This window comes from Theropithecus gelada, chromosome 9, assembly GCF_003255815.1.
Source record: "Theropithecus gelada isolate Dixy chromosome 9, Tgel_1.0, whole genome shotgun sequence".
Classification (NCBI taxonomy): Eukaryota; Metazoa; Chordata; class Mammalia; order Primates; family Cercopithecidae; genus Theropithecus; species Theropithecus gelada.
In genome coordinates this window covers 30478517-30500737 of record NC_037677.1, presented here as the reverse complement: position 1 = coordinate 30500737, position 22221 = coordinate 30478517, and the positions used below count along the sequence as shown (strand labels likewise).

Genomic DNA, 22221 nt, shown 5'->3' with positions numbered 1-22221 from the left:
CAAATCTCAAACTAATGATAGCTTCCAAGGAATAAATGAATAACCCCTTATACCTCTTGAATTCACCTTTCATCAGTGTATATCTCATTCACTTTTCCCTACTACAAAGGCCTCTTAGCTAATTCTTAAGTACTGCAGCCAATTTATGGTGTATTAGTCCATTCTCACACTGCGAATAAAGACATACCTGTGACTGGGTAATTTATAAAGTGGTTTAATTGACTCCATTCTACATGGCTAGGAAGGCCTCACAATCATGGCAGAAGGTGAAGGAGGAGCAAAGTCACATCTTACATGGTGCAGGCAAAAAGAGTGTGTGCAGGAGAACTCCCCTTTATAAAACCATCAAATCTTGTAAGACTTATTCACTTTCATAAGAACAGTGTAGGGTGATTCAGTTACCTCTCAATGGGTCCTCCCATGACATGCGGGAATTATGGGAGCTATAATTCAAGATGAGATTTGGGTAGGGACACAGCCAGACCGTATCATATGGTTGGGACTTTTCCATCTACTTTTCCCTGTTCCTGGAACAGGTTTCCTACAGATGTCTATCTGACTCCCTCCCTTACTTCCTTCTGGTCTCTGCCAGAGTTTCTTCAGGGAAACCTCCTCTGAACACACACACACACAGTTTCTTATCTGGCATTTTCTATTTATATTCCTGGTGTTATTTTTCTCCATAACACATATCACCCTTATAGTTAAATTTATAGTTTCCCCCATATTGATGTTAGTTGCATGAGAGCAGGTGTATTACCTCTTCATTATTTCATCTCCAACACCTACAACAGTATCTGACACATACTAGTACTCAACAAATATTTGTTGGATGGATAAGTAGATAGAGGAATGTCAGTAATTTTAGATGTTTTATGTACTCTTGTTATGTATTTTAGTTTAGTTTTAATATTATTGCTAAAACATTAAATATTTCTATGTGCCAGAGACTATATTATATATCAGTCAGCTTTTGTTGAAAGCCAGGTCTCAGTAGCTTATGACTGCATTTATTTCTTGCTCTCAAGCGTGTGGGTTGGCATAGAGAATAAGAGCAAAGACACAGATACACAGACATATAGATCCTAATCATAGCTCTGTGTAATTTTATGTAGCTCTTAGCTATGTGTCTCTGTTTCGTGTGGTCCTATCTCTCTGAGACCCTGGCTAAAAGACCAAGTCCCTATTTGACACATTTCATAGAGGATGGGGAAAAAAAGTGTATTTGAAATTTCTATTGGGACATGGTATACATCTCATTGTGTCTGTTCATGTTCATTATCCATTGATCAGAGCCTAACAATGGGGCAGAGAAGTATTTTCCACCTCCAGGGAGCTCAGCAAGGGTAGGAGAGAGAGAAAATCTTTACAAGAAAGGGAGGTGGTATGTAGGGACAGTATTACAACTGGTCACTCATGCGTATTTTATCTTACGTAATCTTACAATGTTTAGAGAGTCTAGAAGAGTGCCTGGTCCAACATAGGTGAATAGATGTTGTATATGGAGTAGGATTAATGCCTTTATTATACCAATTTTATAGAGGAAATTGAAAAGGAGATAACCTGCTCAAGGGTACCTAGCTGTAAAGTGGCAGAACACAGTGACTGCCTCTTGGGACCATAGTGTTCACCACTAGTGTTACACTGCTCATCAAATCTGCAAGGAAGAGGCTACAATCTCCAATTTACAAATATGAAACATTAAACTTAAAGAGCGTAAGTAGCCTGGATGAGAATACCAAATTAGGGATTGGATTGTGATTTTACCTAAGCTGGTCTGATTTCAATGGCCAGGGCTTCCCCCACATTGCCCCCAAATCTGAGATTAGAGAGAATCACTGTGACCTCAGAGGCAGAAGAGACCAAAAAGAGAATACAGAAAAGAAACGTGAGTCACCATTGAAACTGTTGTTGCCCTGATTATCCTGCTAAATCCATTCTGTGGCTCACAGTCCCTAGGAGAGGTAAAATAGCTACTAGAGGCACAGACACAGATGTGAAATATCAGTTACAGAGTGTTAGTCCCAATTTGCTGTTTCAAGTTTTGGAAGAAAAATAAAAAACTTTAAAAACTGTATGAACTGTGTGTTTTTTGCATTGGCTTTATAACAAAATAAACTATGGGTCTAAACCACAAGGCTTGTTGAATCCTTAGGTTTGATAAAGGAATTTGATGTAATCTTGCCATAAGATGAAACAAAAATAAAAATTGGGCTCTTCACAAAAAATGTTACTCTTGATGCTTTCCAGTCTTTTTTTTTTTTTTTTTTTTTTTTTTTCTTCATGGCATCATGTTATGTGAAGTAAGAATCATGCTTGTAACTTCACTTAGGGCATTGATTTCCTTTCAATATTAACTCATTATTTGTTTATAGCATTATTCTTCCTTGGCCAATAAAACAAAGCAAAAATAAATAAAAACTCAAACTCACATACGCACACACCAAAATGTTGACCTAATCCCCAAAATGTGGATTTCTATCTTACCTACAACTTTTATTTTATAGAAAATGACTGAGCAGTAGATTATTTTACTTTTCTTTGTTACTTCAAAATCAACCTTTTCCCCTCATGCCTTCCTTGTAATTTTAATGAAAGCAGTGTTCTCCAGCAACCTGGGCTTGAATTTCCAGTCATCTGTGACATTCTTCTTAAGCTTGTTCGGTTGCAATTTCCACTGACTACAACCGTAAGATATTTCTCAGACCTGCTTTTTTCCATTACTCTGACTCGAGACAGTATTGACTTGAATGAAAAGCAAATATTAGACTAAATATGTTATTAATTTTCCCCAGTAGTTTTTATGCCGTTAACTGAGTTTATTTTCACTTTGTCTTAAAACATCATCATTTGCTCTTCCAAGTCTCCTCTCTCGTATTCTAAGCTATAGATGTTTCTGATTTAATTTTCAAATCTTTCTCAATTATGAATTATACCTGCTTTGTTTTAATACTTTTATAATATTGTTAATTTATTTTTCCTACTTTATTAAGATATAATTGGCAAAATGGTATGTTTTGACATGTCTGTATATTATGAAATAGTTACCACAATCAAACTATTAATAATTAACACATCTCTAACCTCATATAGTTACTCATCCTCTGTATGTGTGGTAAGTAAACTTGACTGGGTGTGGTGGCTCACGCATGTAAACCTAGCACTTTGGGAGGCTGAGGCAGGTGGATCACCTAAGGTCGGGAGTTCAACACCAGCCCGGTTGATGTGGTGAAACATGGTCTCTACTAAAAATACAAAAGTTAGCCAGGCATGGTGGCACACACCTGTAATCCCAGCTACTTAGGAGGCTGAAGCAGGAGTATTGCTTGAACCTGGGAAGCGGAGATTGCAGTGGGCCAAGATTGCGCTACTGCACTCCAGCCTGGGCAACAGAGCAAGACTCTCGAAAAAAGAAAAAAAAATAAAAATCACTTAAAATCTACTCTCAGCAAATTTCAAGTGTACAATATCTTACCAGAAGTTACTCTTCTGATAACTGAAAGTTTGTACCATTTTACCAACATATCTCCATTTCCTTCATCTCTCAACTTCTGCTAACTACCTCTCTACTCTCTTCTGAGTTCAACTTTTAGATTCCTTTTACATGTGCAATCATGCAGTATTTGTCTTCTGTGTCTGTCTTATTTCACTTAGTGTAATGGACATGGCATTATTCTAATTTCATAATGACAGGATTTCTTTTTTTTTTAAAAGCTGCATAATGTTCCAATGTACATATATATCACATTTTCTTTATCCATTCATCTATCTCCATACATGTAAATTGTTTCCCTATTGTGGCTCTTGTGAATCAGGCTGCAATGAACATGGGAGTTCATTGGAGTCCAGATATCTCTTTGAAATAGTGATTTTTTATTACCCCTGGAAATACACCCAGAATTGGAATTGCTGGATCGTGTGGATAGTTACATTTTTAATTTTTGGAGCAACCTCCATACTGTTTCTCATAATGGCTGTATCAGTTTACATTCCTGCCAACAGGTATGAGTGTTCCCTTTTCTGCACATCTTCACCAACACTGACTATCTTTTTACTTTTGATAATAGACATCCTAACAGATGAGAATTAATATCTCATCGTAATTTTGATTTGCATTTTTCTGATCGTTACTGATAATGAGTGCCTTTTCATATGCCTGTTGTCTATGTCTTCTTTGGATAAAAAGTCTATTCAGGTAATTTGCCCCTCTTAAAATTGGATTATTTGTTGTTGTTTTTTGTTTTGTTTGTTTTTGCTGTTGAGTTGTATAAGTTTCTTACGTAGTTTGATATTAGCTCCTTATCTGTTATATGGTTTGGAAATACTTTCTCCCATTGTGATTTTGTACATGATGTAAGATAAGAGCCCAATTTCATTTTGCTTTGCGTTTCTTTAACACCGCTTATTGAAGAGATTATTTTTCCCATTGTGTATTCTTGTCATTTTTCTTATAGATTACTTGACTGTATATGTGTAGGCTTATTTCTGTGCTTTCTATTTTGCTCCATTGGTCCATGTTTCTGCTTTTATGCAAGTACCATGCTGTTTTGATTACTATAACATTGTAATATAATTTGAAAGCAGGAAGTATGATGCCATCAGTTTATTTCTTCTTGTTCAAAATTGCTTTATCTAGTTGAAATCTTTTGTAGTTCTGTATGAATTTTTGTCTTAGAGACAAAGATTTGAGGATCTTAGAGGAAAAGCTTTTAGCTTTTTACCATTAAGTGTGATGTTGGCCGGGCGTGGTGGCTCAAGCCTGTAATCCCAGCACTTTGGGAGGCCGAGACGGGTGGATCACGAGGTCAGGAGATCGAGACCATCCTGGCTAACACGGTGAAACCCCATCTCTACTAAAAAATACAAAAAACTAGCTGGGCGAGGTGGCGGGCGCCTGTAGTCCCAGCTACTCAGGAGGCTGAGGCAGGAGAATGGCGTGAACCCGGGAGGCGGAGCTTGCAGTGAGCTGAGATCCGGCCACTGCACTCCAGCCTGGGCGACAGAGCGAGACTCCGTCTCAAAAAAAAAAAAAAAAAAAAAAAAAAGTGTGATGTTAACTTTGGGCTTGTACAGAGGTTCACTTTTACCCACATCCTCCCAATACTTGTTAAAAGCTTTAAGACTGTTACTGTATTGAGGAGTATTTCTTCTATTCCTAATTTGTTTGGAGTTTTTATCATGAAAAGATGTTAAATATTGTCAAATGCGTTTTCTACATTTTTTTTTACCTGATCATAAGATTTTAAGACTTCATTCTGTTAATGTTATGTATCACATTTATTAATTTTCATGTGTTGAAGCATCTTTATGTCCCAGGGATAAATTCCACTTGGTCATGATATATGATTCTTTTACACTGTTGTTGAAATCAGCTTGCTAGTATTTTGCTGAGGATTTTTGCATCTATATTCATCAGTCATATTGGCCTGTAATTTTCTTTCCTTGTAGTCTCCTTTTCTAGCTTGGAATCAGGCTGATCATAAAAAATGAGTTTGAAAGTGTTTCTGCCTCTTACGTTTTTGGAAGAGTTTGATAAGGATTGGTATGAATTCTTTAAATATTTGGTGGAATTTAGCAATGAATCCATCAGGCCCTCAACTTTTCTTTGGTGGGAGATTTTTGGTTAATTATTCAGTCTCATTACTCATAATTCCATCTGTTTAGATTTTTTTATTTCTCCTTGATTCCATCTTGGTAGGTTGTATGTTTCTAGGAATTTATCCATTTCTTTAATGCTATTCAATTTCTTGGAGCATAATTTTTCATAGCAGTCTTGTATGATCCTTTGTATTTCTGTGGCATCAGTTGTAATGTCTCATTCTGATTTTATTTATTTGGGTCTTCTGTTTTTCTTATACCTAAAGGGTTGTTAATATTATCTTTCCAAAAAATCAATTTTCAGTTTCATTGATTGTTCTATTTTTTTTTCTTATCTTCATTGTAATTATTTTTGCTCTGATCTTTATTAGTTCCTTCTTTCTGTTAACTTGGAGCTTATTCTTTTTCAAGTTCCTTGAGGTATAAAGATACATGTTTTCTTTGAGATTTTCAAATTTTTTTTTTTTCCTTAGGTATTTTGTACCACAAACTTTCCTCTTAGAACTGCTATTGCTGTATCCCATAAGTTTTAGTATGTTGTGTTTCCATTTTCATTTATCTCAGATTTTTTATTTCACTTTGATTTCTTCTTTGACCTATTGGTTTTTAAGGAGTGTGTTGTTTTAATTACTGTGTTTGTGAATTTTCCAACTTTCCCCTGTCTTTAATTTCTAGTTTCATACCGTTGTGGCTAGAAAAGGTGCTGGATATGATTTCAAACTTCTTTATTTGTTAATGCTTGTTTTGTGACCTAACATAATATCTATCCTGGAGAATGTTCTGTGTGCTCTTGAGAAGGTGTATTCTGCTGCTGTTGAATGAAATGTTTTGTACATTGTTGTTAGGTCAATTTGCTCTAAAGTATCATTTAAGTTCAATGTTTCTTAATTGATTTTCTGTCTGTATGATCTATCCATTGTTGGAAGTGGGACATTGAAGTCCTTTACTATTATTGTTTTGCTGTCTCTTTCTCCCTTCAGATTTATTAATATTTGCTATATATTTGGGTTCTCTCATGTTGAGTACATATGTATTTACAATTATATCCTCTTGATTAATTGACTGCTATATATTTATATAATGGCTTTTTTGTCTCCTTTTACCATTTTTGACTTAAAGTATATTTTGTCTTATATAAGTCTGGCTTCTGGTGCTCTTTTTGGGTTTGCATTTGCATAGGATGTGTTTTTCGTTCTTTCACTTTCTGTATTTCTGTCTTTAAAGTCAAAGTGAGACTCTTGTAGGCAGCACATTGTTGGATCGTGCTTTTTTTTTTCTCTTAATCCATTAAGACATTCTATGTCTTTTGATTGTACAGTGTAATTTACTTACACTTAAAGTAATTCTTAATGGGTAAGGACTTACTATAGCCATTTAAAAAATTCCTTTCTAGCTGTTTCATAGATCTTTTGTTTCCTTCTTTCTCTCTTGCTATCTTCCATTGTGATGTGATAATTTTCTGTAGTGGTACGCTTTGATTGCTTTCACTTTACCTTTTGTGTATTTACTATAGGTTTTTGCTATGTGTTTAACATAAGGCTTACAAAAGCCAGCTTATAGTTATAGCAATTCATTTTAAGCTGATAAAAACTTAATTTTAATTCCATACAAAAACCCTACACGTTTTCCTACCCCAACATTTATGTTTTTGATTTCACAGTTTACATCTTTTTACATTTATAATATTTAATAACTCTAAATTCAGAATACAGAATACACACTAGTACTGTAATGTTAATATGTAAATCACTCATAACTCTAAATGCTAAAAGATAAATGTTAAAAATAACTATAACTTCAGTAATTTGTTAATGGATATGCAATATATAAAGAAATTCTTATTTTTAATCTAGTCCATTAGATGAAATTAACTACATTTCCAGGGATGGTAGGAACTTAGCCATGTAATACATTTCTGTGGTTCTTGGCATAACTGTACAATGATGCTATTACCTGAGGAGACAATTGTGAGGAATGATGATAGAGTTAAAGAGATTTCCTTATATCTTGAATCAGATCTTTAGATTAGATTAGGAATTACTCTGAGACATTTATATTAAAAAGTGTGTATCTCAAAAGAAGTATTTGCTTTTCATTGTTCTTTCTGTCCTTCATTAGAAAGGCCAGAAGTATATTTTCTTTAGCTGAACACACATGGCAAGAATTTTCTTTCTTGCACTAAGGATTAATGGTGAGATAACTGGTTTATTTAGAAAACTAAAACATTGACTACATCACAAAATACTGTCTGCAAATTAAAAAATAATTTATGTGCTTTTTATTCTCTTTTAAAATTTCAGATTTCAGCATGCACATTAGAATTGTTAGTTACTAAAATGATTAGTTATTAGAATGTAAGTATTATATGAATATCCATGTTTAAGGTATTATTAGTACTTTATTTTCTCCAGGATAACTGTTACTAAAGCAGTGGCACATTGTACAACTGATGATGCCTTAAAATTGATAAAATATGATGACTATTCTAAGGATGCTTAACATAATTTTTATGATGTCCTCCCCTACCCCTCACACATTGAATGTGTTATTTTGTTGTTGTCGTTGAACTGAGTTGATTACATTTTTGGCATTCCTCTCTCATAAGCCTCAATGTCTCACCAGCTTTATTTACAAATGGTGTTCAAGTCTTTATTTTGCAGAGATGAATGTTTGTTTCAGTATGAATCAAAAAGCAAGGGGAACAGTGTAAATACTGTTGGCTTTACTTTTAAGATATCATTTGCAGCTTTTCATCTTCTAATATGCTGTCTGGTATATTCATTATATTTGTCTCAGAATAATAAATTACGTGAAAGCGCTGTGTTTTGAAATATGCCTTTCTTTTGTACTTTCTAAAGGAGGTATAGACTCAGAAGAAAATACCAAATTATTGGAAAGTTTTGCAGTTTAAGATTTCAGGACAAAAATAAAGAAATTTGAGACTTGGTGATTGCAATCTTAAATATTTTGGTTTTAGCTTCTTTGGTGTCATCTGTAAAGTGATTTGGCATATACATAGGAAAGAAAAAATTGGCCAAAGTCTGTGATACGTTCAATTAGCAGTTTTATTGTGTTCCTAGAAAATAAAATTGGACAAATTTTTCACTTAACCTATTATAAGTTAAAACTTTTACATTGTTTTACATTCTCTCTTAATTGAGAGAAATGCTAAATATTAAACATGGAGAAAGTTGTCTAAATGGTTAGTTTTCAGCTTACAAATTTTCCATCTGCTACTTCAGTCATTTGTAGTCACATTCAAATATAGTAGAATACCCTTGCTTCTCTAGTTCTTTTAATTGCGATGTTAAAGTGTCAATTTTAGATCTTTCCTGCTTTCTCTTGTGGGCATTTAGTGCTATAAATTTCCCTCTACACACTGCTTTAAATGTGTCCCAGAGATTCTGGTATGTTGTATCTTTGTTCTCATTGGTTTCAAAGAACATCTTTATTTCTGCCTTCATTTCGTTATGTACCCAGTAGTCATTCAGGAGCAGGTTGTTCAGTTTCCATGTAGTTGAGCGGTTTTGATTGAGTTTCTTAGTCCTGAGTTCTAGTTTGATTGCACTGTGGTCTGAGAGACAGTTTGTTATAATTTCTGTTCTTGTACATTTGCTGAGGAGTGCTTTACTTCCAATTATATGGTCAATTTTGGAGTAAGTACGATGTGGTGCTGAGAAGAATGTATATTCTGTTGATTTGGGGTGGAGAGTTCTATAGATGTCTATTAGGTCTGCTTGCTGCAGAGATGAGTTCAAAAAAAAAAAAAAAACAAACAAATATAGTAGAATACCTGTAAAGATGGAAAATGTCATTGAATCTTTGTTATAAAGCAAAAGTATTCCAAAAATTATTGATTGGCTACCAGAGTCAGAAAAAAAAAATTGCATAGTTTGTGGCAAACAGCTATAGCACAGTTGTTATAATCGTATCCAAAGAATAGCTACGCTTTCATAAAACCTTTTCTCCTAGAAAGTAGATCTAACACAGACACTTCAATACAATCATACTACACATAATTCTTTCAGCTTATGGATATAACTCTAAGTTATTGTACTAAGTGAAATAGAAGAAAGGTATGATATTCCCCAAAAGCTATAGATATTTAAAAATTTTAAATTTTCTAAAGAGACTATTTAAGCTTCAAGTATGCTTTTAGATTTTTACATTAAATATATTTCTTCACTCTAAAAGTCACAGGGAAAACATATACATTGTTACCTACAGATAGACGTAAAGTACAATGATTCATATTGGTTAAGCAATTCAGGGATAGTATGGCTAAAGTTGGTAACAATTTATCAAGGACTAGGGATGTTAAAATGTTGATTTTATTTGCTTAATTATCAATGCGGGAATGACTGTTGGGGAGTGGGGGAGTCTAGTATAAAACAAGTTGGAAAATCTGTTTCACCAGAGAGGTTATATTATTAGTGTAGCCTGAAGTTTATCATATTTGTTACAGTGAATTCACAGAGTGAGGACTTAGAACATTGAGTCCCGCTGGAGCCTGAGACATCTACTTATGAAATCTTCCACATGACAGATGTGCAGGTAGTTTGGTTCCCCTGTGGCTCAGGGATGTGGAAGAAGATCAGATCAAACCAGACTAATCTCTGCTTCTTAGTGAGTGCAAACTTGAGTCGTAGGCATTTCATCTTTTCAATTTTTGTTTCATCTGCAAAGCTTTTAGTGTTCTTTGTTTACAGAGACTTAAATCTATCATTGCTACCGACTTTAGCCTTATTCTGAGCAATTATAGGTCAACAAAACCCTAAAAGCTTTGCAACAAGTTGAATATTTGCCCTACCCCACAGTTCGTATATTGAAACCTTAATCCCCAATGAGACGGTATTTGGAAGTGGGGCCTTTGAGAGGTAATTTGGAGTAGATTAGGTCATGAGGATGGGGTTCTCCTGATGGGATTAGTACTCCTATAAAAAGAGAATGAGACAGGAGCTCTTGCGCACTCTCTCTCGCTCTCTCTCTCTTTTTCCATATACTGCATAGTCATTTCTAGCATCACCTGAGTTAAGAGTGTGATATTTTAGAAAATACTCTTCTAATTACTTGCAAAGTTAAATGACTTGACCTCATGTACCTTAGAGGAAAGTCTAAACAATGTGTGAGGACCAGAGAGTCTGTCAGGAATCTTACAGTCCTTGTCATGCCTTGGTCACACTTGAAGAATTGGCCTGACCATGTTTCTGGATTCTGTTTTACTTCCACATCACAGAATCTGTGAAATCAGCTGCAACTCCATCTTTCCAGTTACAACCACCACCAATTGCAAAGTTCAGCTCCAGAAGGAGAAACACTTTTCTCAGTTAGCCCTTTTAGTGCTCTTCTCTTCAATGCAAGACATTGGACTTACTTGGTTTGCAAAATTTCCTCATTCTGGTGGAGTAATAAATAAGGAAGTAATGAGAATAGGACTAATAATTATAAACTCTTACAATGTTTTCGCTTAGAGTAGTTGTTCTTTTACTTATTCTCTGAAACCTTTTTAAGATAAAAATGAATTGTCTCTACTTTTCCTCGGTATGAACTCATTGGTCTCTCTTTCAAGTCATCCAACTTATGTCCATGATTTCTCTCTAAGGGTTATTTTCCACTTAAGTTGAAATCAAGACTAAAGATGCAGTTCAGACTGCTGGTTTTGCTGAGCACAGTGGCTCATGCCTGTAATTCCAGGACTTTGGGAGGCCAAGGCGAGTGGATCACCTGAGGTCAGGAGTTTGAGACCAGCCTAGCCAACATGGTGAAACCCCGTCTCTACTGAAAATACAAAAAATTAAATGGCCATGGTGGTAGGCGCCTGTAATCCCAGCTACTCAGGAAGCTGAGGCACAAGAATCACTTGAACTGGGAGGCAGAAGTTGCAGTGATCTGAGATCGCGCCACTGCATTCCAACCTGGGCAACAGTGAGTCAGTCTCTCTCTCTCTCTCTCTCTCACACACACACACACACACACACACACACACACACACACACCAAACAGACTACTGGTTTTAGTAGTATGGAAGACCAGATAACCTAAAAACTGTAACACTATTTATTCCTAGAAATGTCAAATATAACATAACATGCATTGATTTAAATGTCAAGCTGAGCTTAAAAAGGAGAAATCTCCAGGTGAGAGAAAAAAAGAGAGGGTACTGAGAAATAGAATGGAAAGATAAAGCCAGTGCCAGAGTTAGGGAGTAAGAGCATATGGGATGGACAAGGTGGAGAAAAATGGGAGAGGAGAGCCAGAAGTGAGTCAATTGCAAAACAACCACAATTAGGCTGATGACTCACTTCTCAACAGCAAGAACAGAAGTCAGAGGACAGATATAATTTTCAGAGTTCTGAAAGCTATTAATTGTTAGCCTAAAGCAAAGCAAAACTTTTTCAGGAAAGAGGTTTAAGATGGCATTCAAAGGATAACACACACACACACACATATACACACACACACAAATATTATTTCACTGCAGCAGATTCTGCAGTTCAGACAAGTGAACTATGTAAATGTGAATCTCAGAAACAAAATGAGCTAAACCAGGGATGTGATGAAAAATGGCAAACACATGGATAAACCTAAATATACAAACGGATGGCAAGTACATAACGCAACTTGAATGTTTATATACTGCTGGGAAGTATAGAATTACTTTGGAAACCAGTTTGGCATTATCTCCTAAAGCTGAAATTGTACATACCCTGTGACCAAGCAATTCCATTTCTAGATACATAAGGAGAAATGTACAAAATTAGAAAACAATACCTTAGAAGAATCAACCCCAAAATCATTAATGGTAGAATGGCTAACTACAATATATTTTCATATAATAAAATATTAGCATTCAGAATTACTGAATTATAATATACACATTAACATTAATGAATTAAAGTACTATCTTGAGGAAAATACCACATTGCATTGGTTAAAATCTCTAATGGTTATAATCTCTGTTAATGATACAGAGAAAACTTCGATTCATCTAAAGTTCAAAACCCAAATACCATTTCATTTAAAAAGGACCTGCCTGATGTTTACTATATTATGTCACTATTATTAGAATTTAAAAATGTTTGACTGGGTACATTAACTCATGCAAAATACCAAAGTGGCCCTTTAAAAATATGTATTTAAAATTATTTCTTTTTAAATTTTATCTTTTATTTATTTTATTGTATTTTAAGTTCTGGGATACATGTGCAGAACGTGCAGGTTTGTTACATAGGTATACATGTGCCATGGTGGTTTGCTGCACCCACCAACCTGTCATCTAGGTTTTAAGCCCTGCATGTATTAGGTATTTGTCCTAATGCTATCCCTCCCCTTGCCCTCCACCCACCACAGGCTCCGGTGTGTAATGTTCCCCTCCCTGTGTCCATGTGTTCTTATTGTTCAACTCCCACTATGAGTGAGAACATGCGGTGTTTGGTTTTCTGTTCTTGTGTTAGTTTGCTGAGAATGATGGTTTCCAGCTTCATCCATGTCCCTGCAAAGGACATGAACTCATTCTTTTTTTATGGCTGCATAGTATTCCATGGTATATAAGTGCCACATTTTCTTTATCCAGTCTTTCATTCATGGACATTTCGGTTGGTTCCAAGTCTTTGCTATTGTAAATAGTGCTGCAATAAACGTATGTGTGCATGTATCTTTATAGTAGAATTATCTATAATCCTTTGGGTATATACCCAGTAATGGGATTACTGGGTCAAATGGTATTTCTGGTTCCAGATCCCTGAGTAATCTGTCTTCCACAATGGTTGAACTAATTTACATTCCCACTAAAAATATTTCTTAATGTAAAAATTATATAACTTTTACAATCTCAATAATTTTCATAATTTCAATAATTAGGAAAATACAAATTAAAATGTCAAATGCAAGGATGTGGAGCAACAGGAATTCACATTCATTGCTGGTAGAAATACCAAATTATATAGCCACTTTGAAAAAGGTTTGATATTTTCTTCTAGAATTAAACATAGCCTTACCTTATCATCCAGCAATCAGGTGCTTTAGTATTTACGCAAATGAGTATATTCACACAAAAACCTTGCTATAGATAGGTGTTTATAGCAGCTTTATTCAGAATTGCTAAAACTTGGAAGCAACCAAGATACCTTCAGTAGATAAATAAGTAATAAACTGGATCACATCCAGAGAATGGAATATTACTCAGTGCTAAATGAGCTATCAAGCTGAGGTATGAAGGAAATTTACCTTCCTATTACTAAACAAAATAAGCCAATATGAAAAGGCTACATACTCTATGATTCTGACAATATGACGTTCTGGAAAAAAGCAAAACTATAGAGATAGTAAAAACGTTAGTGTTTGCCATTGTTTAGGGGAGAGGGTAGGATGAATAGACGGAGGATTTTTAGAGCAGTGAAACTAGTCTACATGATACTATAATTGCTGATCTGAGTGCTGACAGGAATAGAGTGTCAGATTTGGGGTTGCTGAGAACAAAAAGATACACCAGTGTCCAACAAGCATGTGAAAAGATGCTCAGCATGACCATTTAAGGAAAATGGAAATCAAAACTACAATAAGATATCACCTCATACCCATTAGGATGGCCACTATCCAAATAATAAAAAATGGCATTCGTGAGAATATAGAGAAATCAAAATTCTTATGCATTCTCGGTGGGACTGTAAAGTGGTTTAGCCATTATGGAAAGCAGTATGACCGTTCCTCAAAAAATTAAAAATAAGATTATCCTGTGATGTAGCAATCCTACTTTCAGATACATATCCAAAATAATTTCAAGCAGAATCTTGGGATTTTTGCCTCCCCTTGTTTGTTGCTACATTATTTACAATAGCTGAGAAGTAGAAGAACTCAAATGTCTATTAACAGATGATTGGATAAAGAAAATGTGGTATATACATACAATGGAATATTATGCAGTCTTAAGGGGGAAGGAAATCCCATCACATGCTACCACATAGATGCTGTGGACTGAATGTATTTTCCCAAAATTTATATGTTGAAATTCCAGCCCCCAACGTGATGGTGTTTGTATGTGGGATAATTAGGTCAGGAGAGTAAAGCTTTCATGGGTGGAATCAATGCCTTTATAAAAAGACAGGAGAGAGCTTGCTTTTTCTCTCCCTATTCTCTGTCATGTGAGGATACAAGGAGAAAATGGCCAGCTGCCTACCAGGAAGTGGGCCCTCAGCAGACATCACATCTGCGGGCACCTTGAGCATGCACTTCCCAGCCTTCAGAACTAAGGTAAATAAATGGCTGTTCAAGACACTCACTGTGTGATAATGTGTTATGGCAGCCTGAACTGACTAGGACGATAGATTAACCTCAAGGACATCATGCTAAGCTAAATAAGCCAGTCACAAAAGTACAACCACTGTAAGACTCAACTCATATGAAGTATCTAAGGTAGTCAATATCATAGAAACAAATGTAGAAAAGTGTTTACCGAGAGCTGGCAGGAGGAAGGAAGGAGAACAAGTGTTTAATGGATATAGAGTTTCCATTTTTTGAGATTAAAAAAAGCTCTAAAGATCTGTTGTACAACAATGTGAATAGCCTTAACTCTATTTACCACAATAAAAACAATTAGAAAACAAACATGAGAAAATACAAATTGGTACAAACTAGTATTTGGATAAGAGTCCCTCTGAAGGCATTAGTGAAGGAGTGGAAAGGGGAAGAATGAGGTCTGAGCTTTATAGAAACATTTTCTTTCTTTCTATTCTTTCTTCCTCTTTTTGTTAGTATAAAGATCTGAAGCAATGCTGTAATAACAATTTATTTAGTGGAGTCATGTATCCATTATATAATTTTCTTAATTTTTATGAATGTTTAAAATTATTCATAAAGGTATTTTTTAAAGAAAAGAAGATGTAATTGAATATGAAGCAGTTCAGTTGATGTCTTCTTTGTCTCAAATGCAAAGTTATTGATGCTGAATTCACTGGGCTTCTATCCTACCCTGAAATGCTCTTCTCTTGAAGGAAGAGTAATAAAATCAGAAATCGGCCAGGAGCGATGGCTCACGCCTGTAATCTCAGTACTTTGGGAGGCCGAGGCGGACGGATCACGAGATCAGGAGATCGAGACCATCCTGGCTAACACGGTGAAACCCAGTCTCTACTAAAAGTACAAAAAAATTAGCCAGGCCTTGTGGTGGGCACCTGTAGTCCCAGCTGCTTGGGAGGCTGGGGCAGGAGAATCGCTTGAACCTAGGAGGCGGAGGTTGCAGTCAGCTGAGATCTGCCACTGCACTCCAGCCTGGGTGACAGAGCGAGACTCTGTCCCAAAAATAAATAAATAAATAAATAAATAAATAAATAAATAAATAAAAATAATAAATAAAATCAAAAATCAGTAAATCCTAGGTATTTGTGACTAGAAGTGCGTTATCGAGCAAGTTTAAAGTAGTACAGTCAGTGAAGAACATCATATATGTGTTTCTGTTTAGCTGTTTATTGACGTTTCTGTGTATTAAGGCAAGATGATTAATTGTAAATCTCTATGTTGAAGAATAGCAAAACATGTGTGAGCCACTGTTTTTTAAGACTTTTATTCGTCTAGTAATGTGTATTTACCCTGAGCTTGGAACACAAATTTACCCATTCTCTCTTGAAATTAACACATGTCAAAATGGCTGCCTAAATTAGAGCATAGAACGCATTTCTCAGTGCAAATGACAGTCATCTCTGTGGAATTACAATCTTTGTCTTCAACTAAAACCTTATTATCTAAATATGGAACAAACCAGCTTGGATGAGCATGTGCTAAAGTGAAAGAACATGACATCCTGCTTCAGTTAAAGGCAAACACTCATTGAAACTTTGACAAAATACGTCACTTTCCAGATGACATTTTTGATATAGGACATACAAATAAAACGTTTACATGCATCTTCTAATGCATTTTAGTTATATATATTTTCAGTAAAATTATGTAAGTGAATTATGCTCTGAAATGTCACAACAAATTTAGCAATCAAATTAGAAGATTATTTTTAAGACCTTGTATTTGAACATTTTGAAAGGATGATTTTCAAAGAAATTTGTTCAGTATATTCCACTGAGACATATAAAATATCCATCAGCCTGGCCATTGAATGTTTTGCAGTTCTCAGCAAATTCCCTCAGAAGTAATTTTTATAATCTCATTTTAGATTTATTTGAAAATATTTTTCCAACAAGGTTAGTGAAGTTTTCTTTCTCTGATTCAAACTCTGTCCTTCAACATCTTCCAAATCATCAGCAGAGGAGATATACCTAATGTAAATGACGAGTTAATGGGTGCAGCATACCAACATGGCACATGTATACATATGTAACAAACCTACACATTGTGCACATGTACCCTAGAACTTAAAGTATAATAATAAAAAAAAATTAAAAATCATCAGTATTCAAAAATGATAAAATGATTCTCTTTTAAATTTTTTTTTTCAAATTTTATAATGTTGGATGCATCAGATTTCTGTGGAAGGTAATAACTTTCACCTCTAATTGGGTTCTTATTTTTGTTCAATGACTTAGACGTGAGTATATCAAACTGGATGTGGGATAAATTTTCCAACCTGTTAGGATCTGCTTTTTTTGTGTTGTCATTGGCTAGGATAGAAAATATTTAGGATTCTAGGATAGAAAATATTTATTTTTACATTTATTTTACTTTTTTTTTTAATTTTTAATTTTTAGTTTGGCATGGGGGTGGGGAGGCGGGATCTTACTCTGTCACCCAGACCAGAGTGCAGTAGTGTGATCTCGGCTCACTGCAGCCTCAACCTCCCCAACTCAAGTGATTTTCCCACCTCAGCCTCCCACATAGTTGGAACTACAGGTGTGGGCCACCATGTCCAGCTGATTTTTGTAGTTTTCATTTATGTAGCGATGAGGTTTTACTACGTTGCCTATGCTAGTCTCAAAATCCTGAGCTCAAGTGATCCCCCTGCCGTGGCATCCCAAAGTGCTGGGATTACAGATGTGAGCCACCACATGTGGTGAGAAAATATTTCTTATTACTAAAAACTGACTCCTTCTCTTCTGTATTTTATATATCTGATCTGGGGAATAGAATGTTGATTTACTTAACAATCCATTAATCATTTCAAACTCACCCCTATGGGATCAGAATACTATTTCCTTGGTCTTAGTCTCTCATGTACACTGAGCTCTATCTGGTAGCCTAACATTCCTGGTCTCTCTTCATCCTCTTATTCATTCCTTCCCAGAAGAAGGAAGAGCAACAATGGATTGGTGGGTTTTCAAGAAGAACCTGAGTATGCCTGCCTGGTCCCTCACCTCCTCTTTTCTTTTTAGTGTTTACTAGCTAAGGAAATATGAAATCTGGTCACCTCTTCCTTGCTATAGTTTCACCCAGGGTAGCCTGTAAGGCATAGTTCTGGGTCTTATTTCTGCGTTTTGCATTTTAGAGGACCACTTATCTACAGAAATAGGCAATTTTCTTCAGGATTAGCTATATCAATAAAAAGTTGATGTTTTGTTCTATCTTCAATCTTAGTTCTTAATTGCCTCCACACTTGAACTAAGAAATAAAGTACTAGTTACTGGATTTTCCCTGAATTCCCAACAGCATGTAAATCCCCAGCCCTCCAGATACTGGATGTTTAATATTGCTCAGATTTTTGCTCTTTTCTTTAAACCATCTCTGCTTTAGTTTATTAGTTGCCTGGATAAAAGAAAAGGTTAACTATTACAACTATTTTTTTTCCCAATGTTAGAGCAACCTACAATTCATGCTTCACACTGATGCCAAAAAGTGTATCTTGAAGTAGACATTTTATATCTTGTTATTTCTCCACATTTTTGTGTGTTTATTTCAGACTCCTAAGTTGATTTCACCTGGCCCTTTATAGTAACTGTCTACTCTCCCATTCCATATCTAATGAGTCAATCAGATACATGCTTATCATATCACAAGATATTATCATATTAAACTCTCACAGTATTTAAAATAAAAAAAAACAGTTTAATATATTTCCATGCATTCACACAAGTTTTTTCTCATTGCCCATAAAAACCTTGTATTATTTTTCACCTAGCAAGATGAGCTCATCAACCTTTGAAAGTCAGTTTAAGCATCAGCTTGCCAAGGCATCTTATTTGACTCCCATTTGATATATGGTTTTCTTCTGTTTGCTTTCAATATACTGTGAAATCTTCCATTTGTTATTTTGTTCATTCATTCACTCTGGTTTTCATTGGTCCGTCCATCCATCCATCCATCCATCCATCCATCCATCCATCTATTCAATTGTCCATGTTAGCATACCTACCATGTACCATGGTCTGTGAATTTTACTATGGATGCAGGGGTGAAAGATGCCATTCTTGCTTCCCTGGAGTTATATCTTTACCATAAATTTATCCCAAATGCCTGTAATGAAAGATATATCTGACTGCCTTGTCTACTAGACTGTTAACTATATAATGGCAGAGATGGCATATTTGACTTGTGTTCTGTGCAGGAAATGTGTGAGGGGAGAAGAAAAGGCACACACACAGTACCTTTAAGGGTAAACAAACTTTATCCCACATAAATGGTAATGCAGATATAATAAGCAAAGGATATAATAAGCAAATTGTAATTGGAAGGGGAGAAGGGAAAAATATATGTATCAATTAAAAATATCAATTAAAAGTCAATGAATACTCTTGTGAATCTCATGGAAACCAGAGAAGAGCATGAATAAGTGAACAAAATTATATATATATATACACACACACATATACATACATACATATACACTCACCAGACTATGGAAGATTCACCACCAAACTGGGAAGCAACAGCCTGGGCTCCAGAGTTGGCCACTCATCCATGCACAGACAAGGAGAGGTCTCATGAAGCTTCGGCGCAGTCTGGGACCCTAGCTCTTTTTGTAATGAGCTGTTTGGCATGAGCTTCAGTCACAAGGGTCCTTCCTGATGGGGCCTAAGGAACACAAAAAGGTCGACTTGTTTTTGCTATTGTCTGTTGTTTTTCAATAACTAACACATAGGAATAGATTGACATAGATATTTCTTCGAAACGACGCTGGATGAAAGCCTCAAGGGGCTCACACAACCCGTTCTGAGACTTGGTAATCATTCTTTGTGTCCATGTTCAATTGAGTTCAGATTTAATATTTAACTTTTTCTCCACAGCTTGGATTCCCTGCATCTACCATGTGTATGGCACAGACATGTTATCAATATACGTTTATTGAATAACTAATAGTCAACATCTATAAATGTCTTCCATCCTCAGTAATTTCAGAAATTGTAATCTTGTACAAAACTTCTAGGTGAGGATTTCTGGTTTGACTCTTTCCTGAAGCCTTGCATTTTGAATATGTGAAAATACGTTAAACAAAGATGAGGAGACGTTAGATTTATTGTAGCAGTGGAAGAACAAAGGTTATTTACCTAGTAGATTAGAAAGTTATTTAGATCTTTACTCTGGTTCTTAATTCCAGAATCTGAAACTCCCTTGGTTCCTGCTGATTCTCTAAGCCCTGGCCTTGGGCCTCCCATGTATTTGTTGAGCTCTGAATAACTTTTCAGTAAGTTCCATCTGTACCTTAATCATTTTTCATGATCAAAGTTATTTAGTTATTTACTGTTACTAAATCAAGAACCTCAATTTTATTTTAGCAGAGTAATCAATACTACCCACAGTTCTCTATGATATTAATTGTAAGGCATATTTAGAAAGCTTCATTGTGTAAAATCTTGAAAGAAGTAGAAAACCTGCTAAATGATGCCTGTATATTTTTTCTTATCAAGGTAATTTGCCAGCAGACTTCCCAACTCCACCCGAAATCTCAGTTCCTGTAACATTACCTCCACACAACTGCACAGACAATGAATTTGTCTGCAGGTCTGATGGTCACTGCATCGAAAAAATGCAGAAATGTGATTTTAAATATGACTGCCCTGACAAATCAGATGAAGCATCCTGTGGTAGGTGGATTCTTAAAATTTGTTTATTGCTACAAAATAGATAAGAAAATACAAGTGTAATATCTAAATAGCACAGCCTAGTATCATAGTTAGATATTTTCAACATGAGTTAGTGCAACTTCTAAATGTAACAGTTATTCATACAGAAAATTGTAATGGAAGAATCAGAATGCATTTTCTATCAGGCCCAGTAAGAGATACGTGTCTTTAGATTAATGTTTTGGATTGAAAACTCATTTTCACAAACTTTACTTGACTCTGGGAGTAGCATTTAGTAGCTCTTTCCATCCATTCCCTTTGATCTGTACTCCTCACACTATAAAATAGGGAATGTTTAGGGAGGTAGCTTTATAGCACTGTCAGATTAATTCATTCAAATTTTGCCATTGCCAAAATGCACATATAACATTAGTACTATTAAAATATGCAGAATTAATGAGAAAACCTATCTTAATGCAAATGGGACCTTTGTCCCCTGTGTCCTAGTTTTTACCTGCCAATTCAGTGGCTTTTCCTAAATGGATCAAAGACAAACTATTTAATTTAAAAGTGGATTTGTAAGCCAAAGATACAGTCTTAGAGGAGAAAGATCAATCTGTGTCTGAATGAGCAAAGCATAAGATCAGAAGGAGTAAACACTTTGTAATATCTTTCCCTTCCCTGTTCTTCATGGAGTAGCCTGCGAATTGACTCTACCATCATATTTCTCAAGTGTCTTGATAATATTAAGGGCTCAGAACAGACAGATAACACAGAGAGAGTAGTGAAACCCTTATTTTATGGCAACCTTGTGAAGAAATTCTAGGACTTAAGAAATCCAATGAGGTTCATATTTATTCTTCTAACCCAGAAAAAAAATATTCCTTAATGTACAAATACACCACCAATTAACTATCTAATCTAGACCAAAAAATTATAAAAGCAAAGCCGACTCACTTTGTGCAGAAGATGAGACAGTAATTAACTCAAGCTACCCAGGGATTTATGTCATGCACCACAGATGGAAAATAATACAATGGAAAGTGTGGTGGTGGTCAGACTTCCTCATGGGAAGGCATTCAAATCCCCTTATGATCTTATATAAGTTGTAGTGTTTGTAAGAGTTTATACAAAACCTAATAAATTACACATAATGAGTATCTTTAGGGAATACTGAATTTCCTGTAAGTTCAACTTTGCCATTTTAGTAATGTCATTTATGATTAGAGGGGAAGTTTTGATAAATCCTTTAAATGTCTAAATGAATGCCTACTATTAAGTTATTTCTAATCAAAGAGTTTTTATAATTTTGAACAACTATAAATGAATTATTACCATTTTATTTATGGATAAAATGAGATTTTGTCTCTTCCACCCTTTTGTAAGATAAAATATTATGACAAATCTGCTTATAAACTGTGCAAGTTTTCAAATTGATTTTGAAAATTGTGATAAAAACACATAACATGGCCAGGTGCAATGGCTCATGCCTGTAATCACAGCTCTTTGGGAGACCAAGGTGGGCAGATCAGTTGAGCCCAGGAGTTCGAGACCAGCCTGGCCAACATGGCAAAACCCCATCTCTACAAAAAGAATACACAAATTAGCTGGGTGTGGTGGTGTGTGCCTGTAATCCTAGCTACTTAAGAAGATCAGGTAGGAGAATTGCTTGAGCCTAGGAGGG

At 35.3% G+C, this 22221-nt stretch overlaps 1 protein-coding gene across 1 annotated transcript in view; it reads left to right on the top strand.

The window, feature by feature from the left end:
• MALRD1 (MAM and LDL receptor class A domain containing 1) overlaps positions 1-22221 on the top strand; it is a 670416-nt gene that overhangs the window by 205291 nt on the left and 442904 nt on the right. The window contains exon 20 of the mRNA XM_025396215.1: positions 20382-20558. Within this exon, the coding sequence (XP_025252000.1) occupies positions 20382-20558 (177 nt within the window). The remainder of the gene's footprint in view (positions 1-20381; positions 20559-22221) is intronic.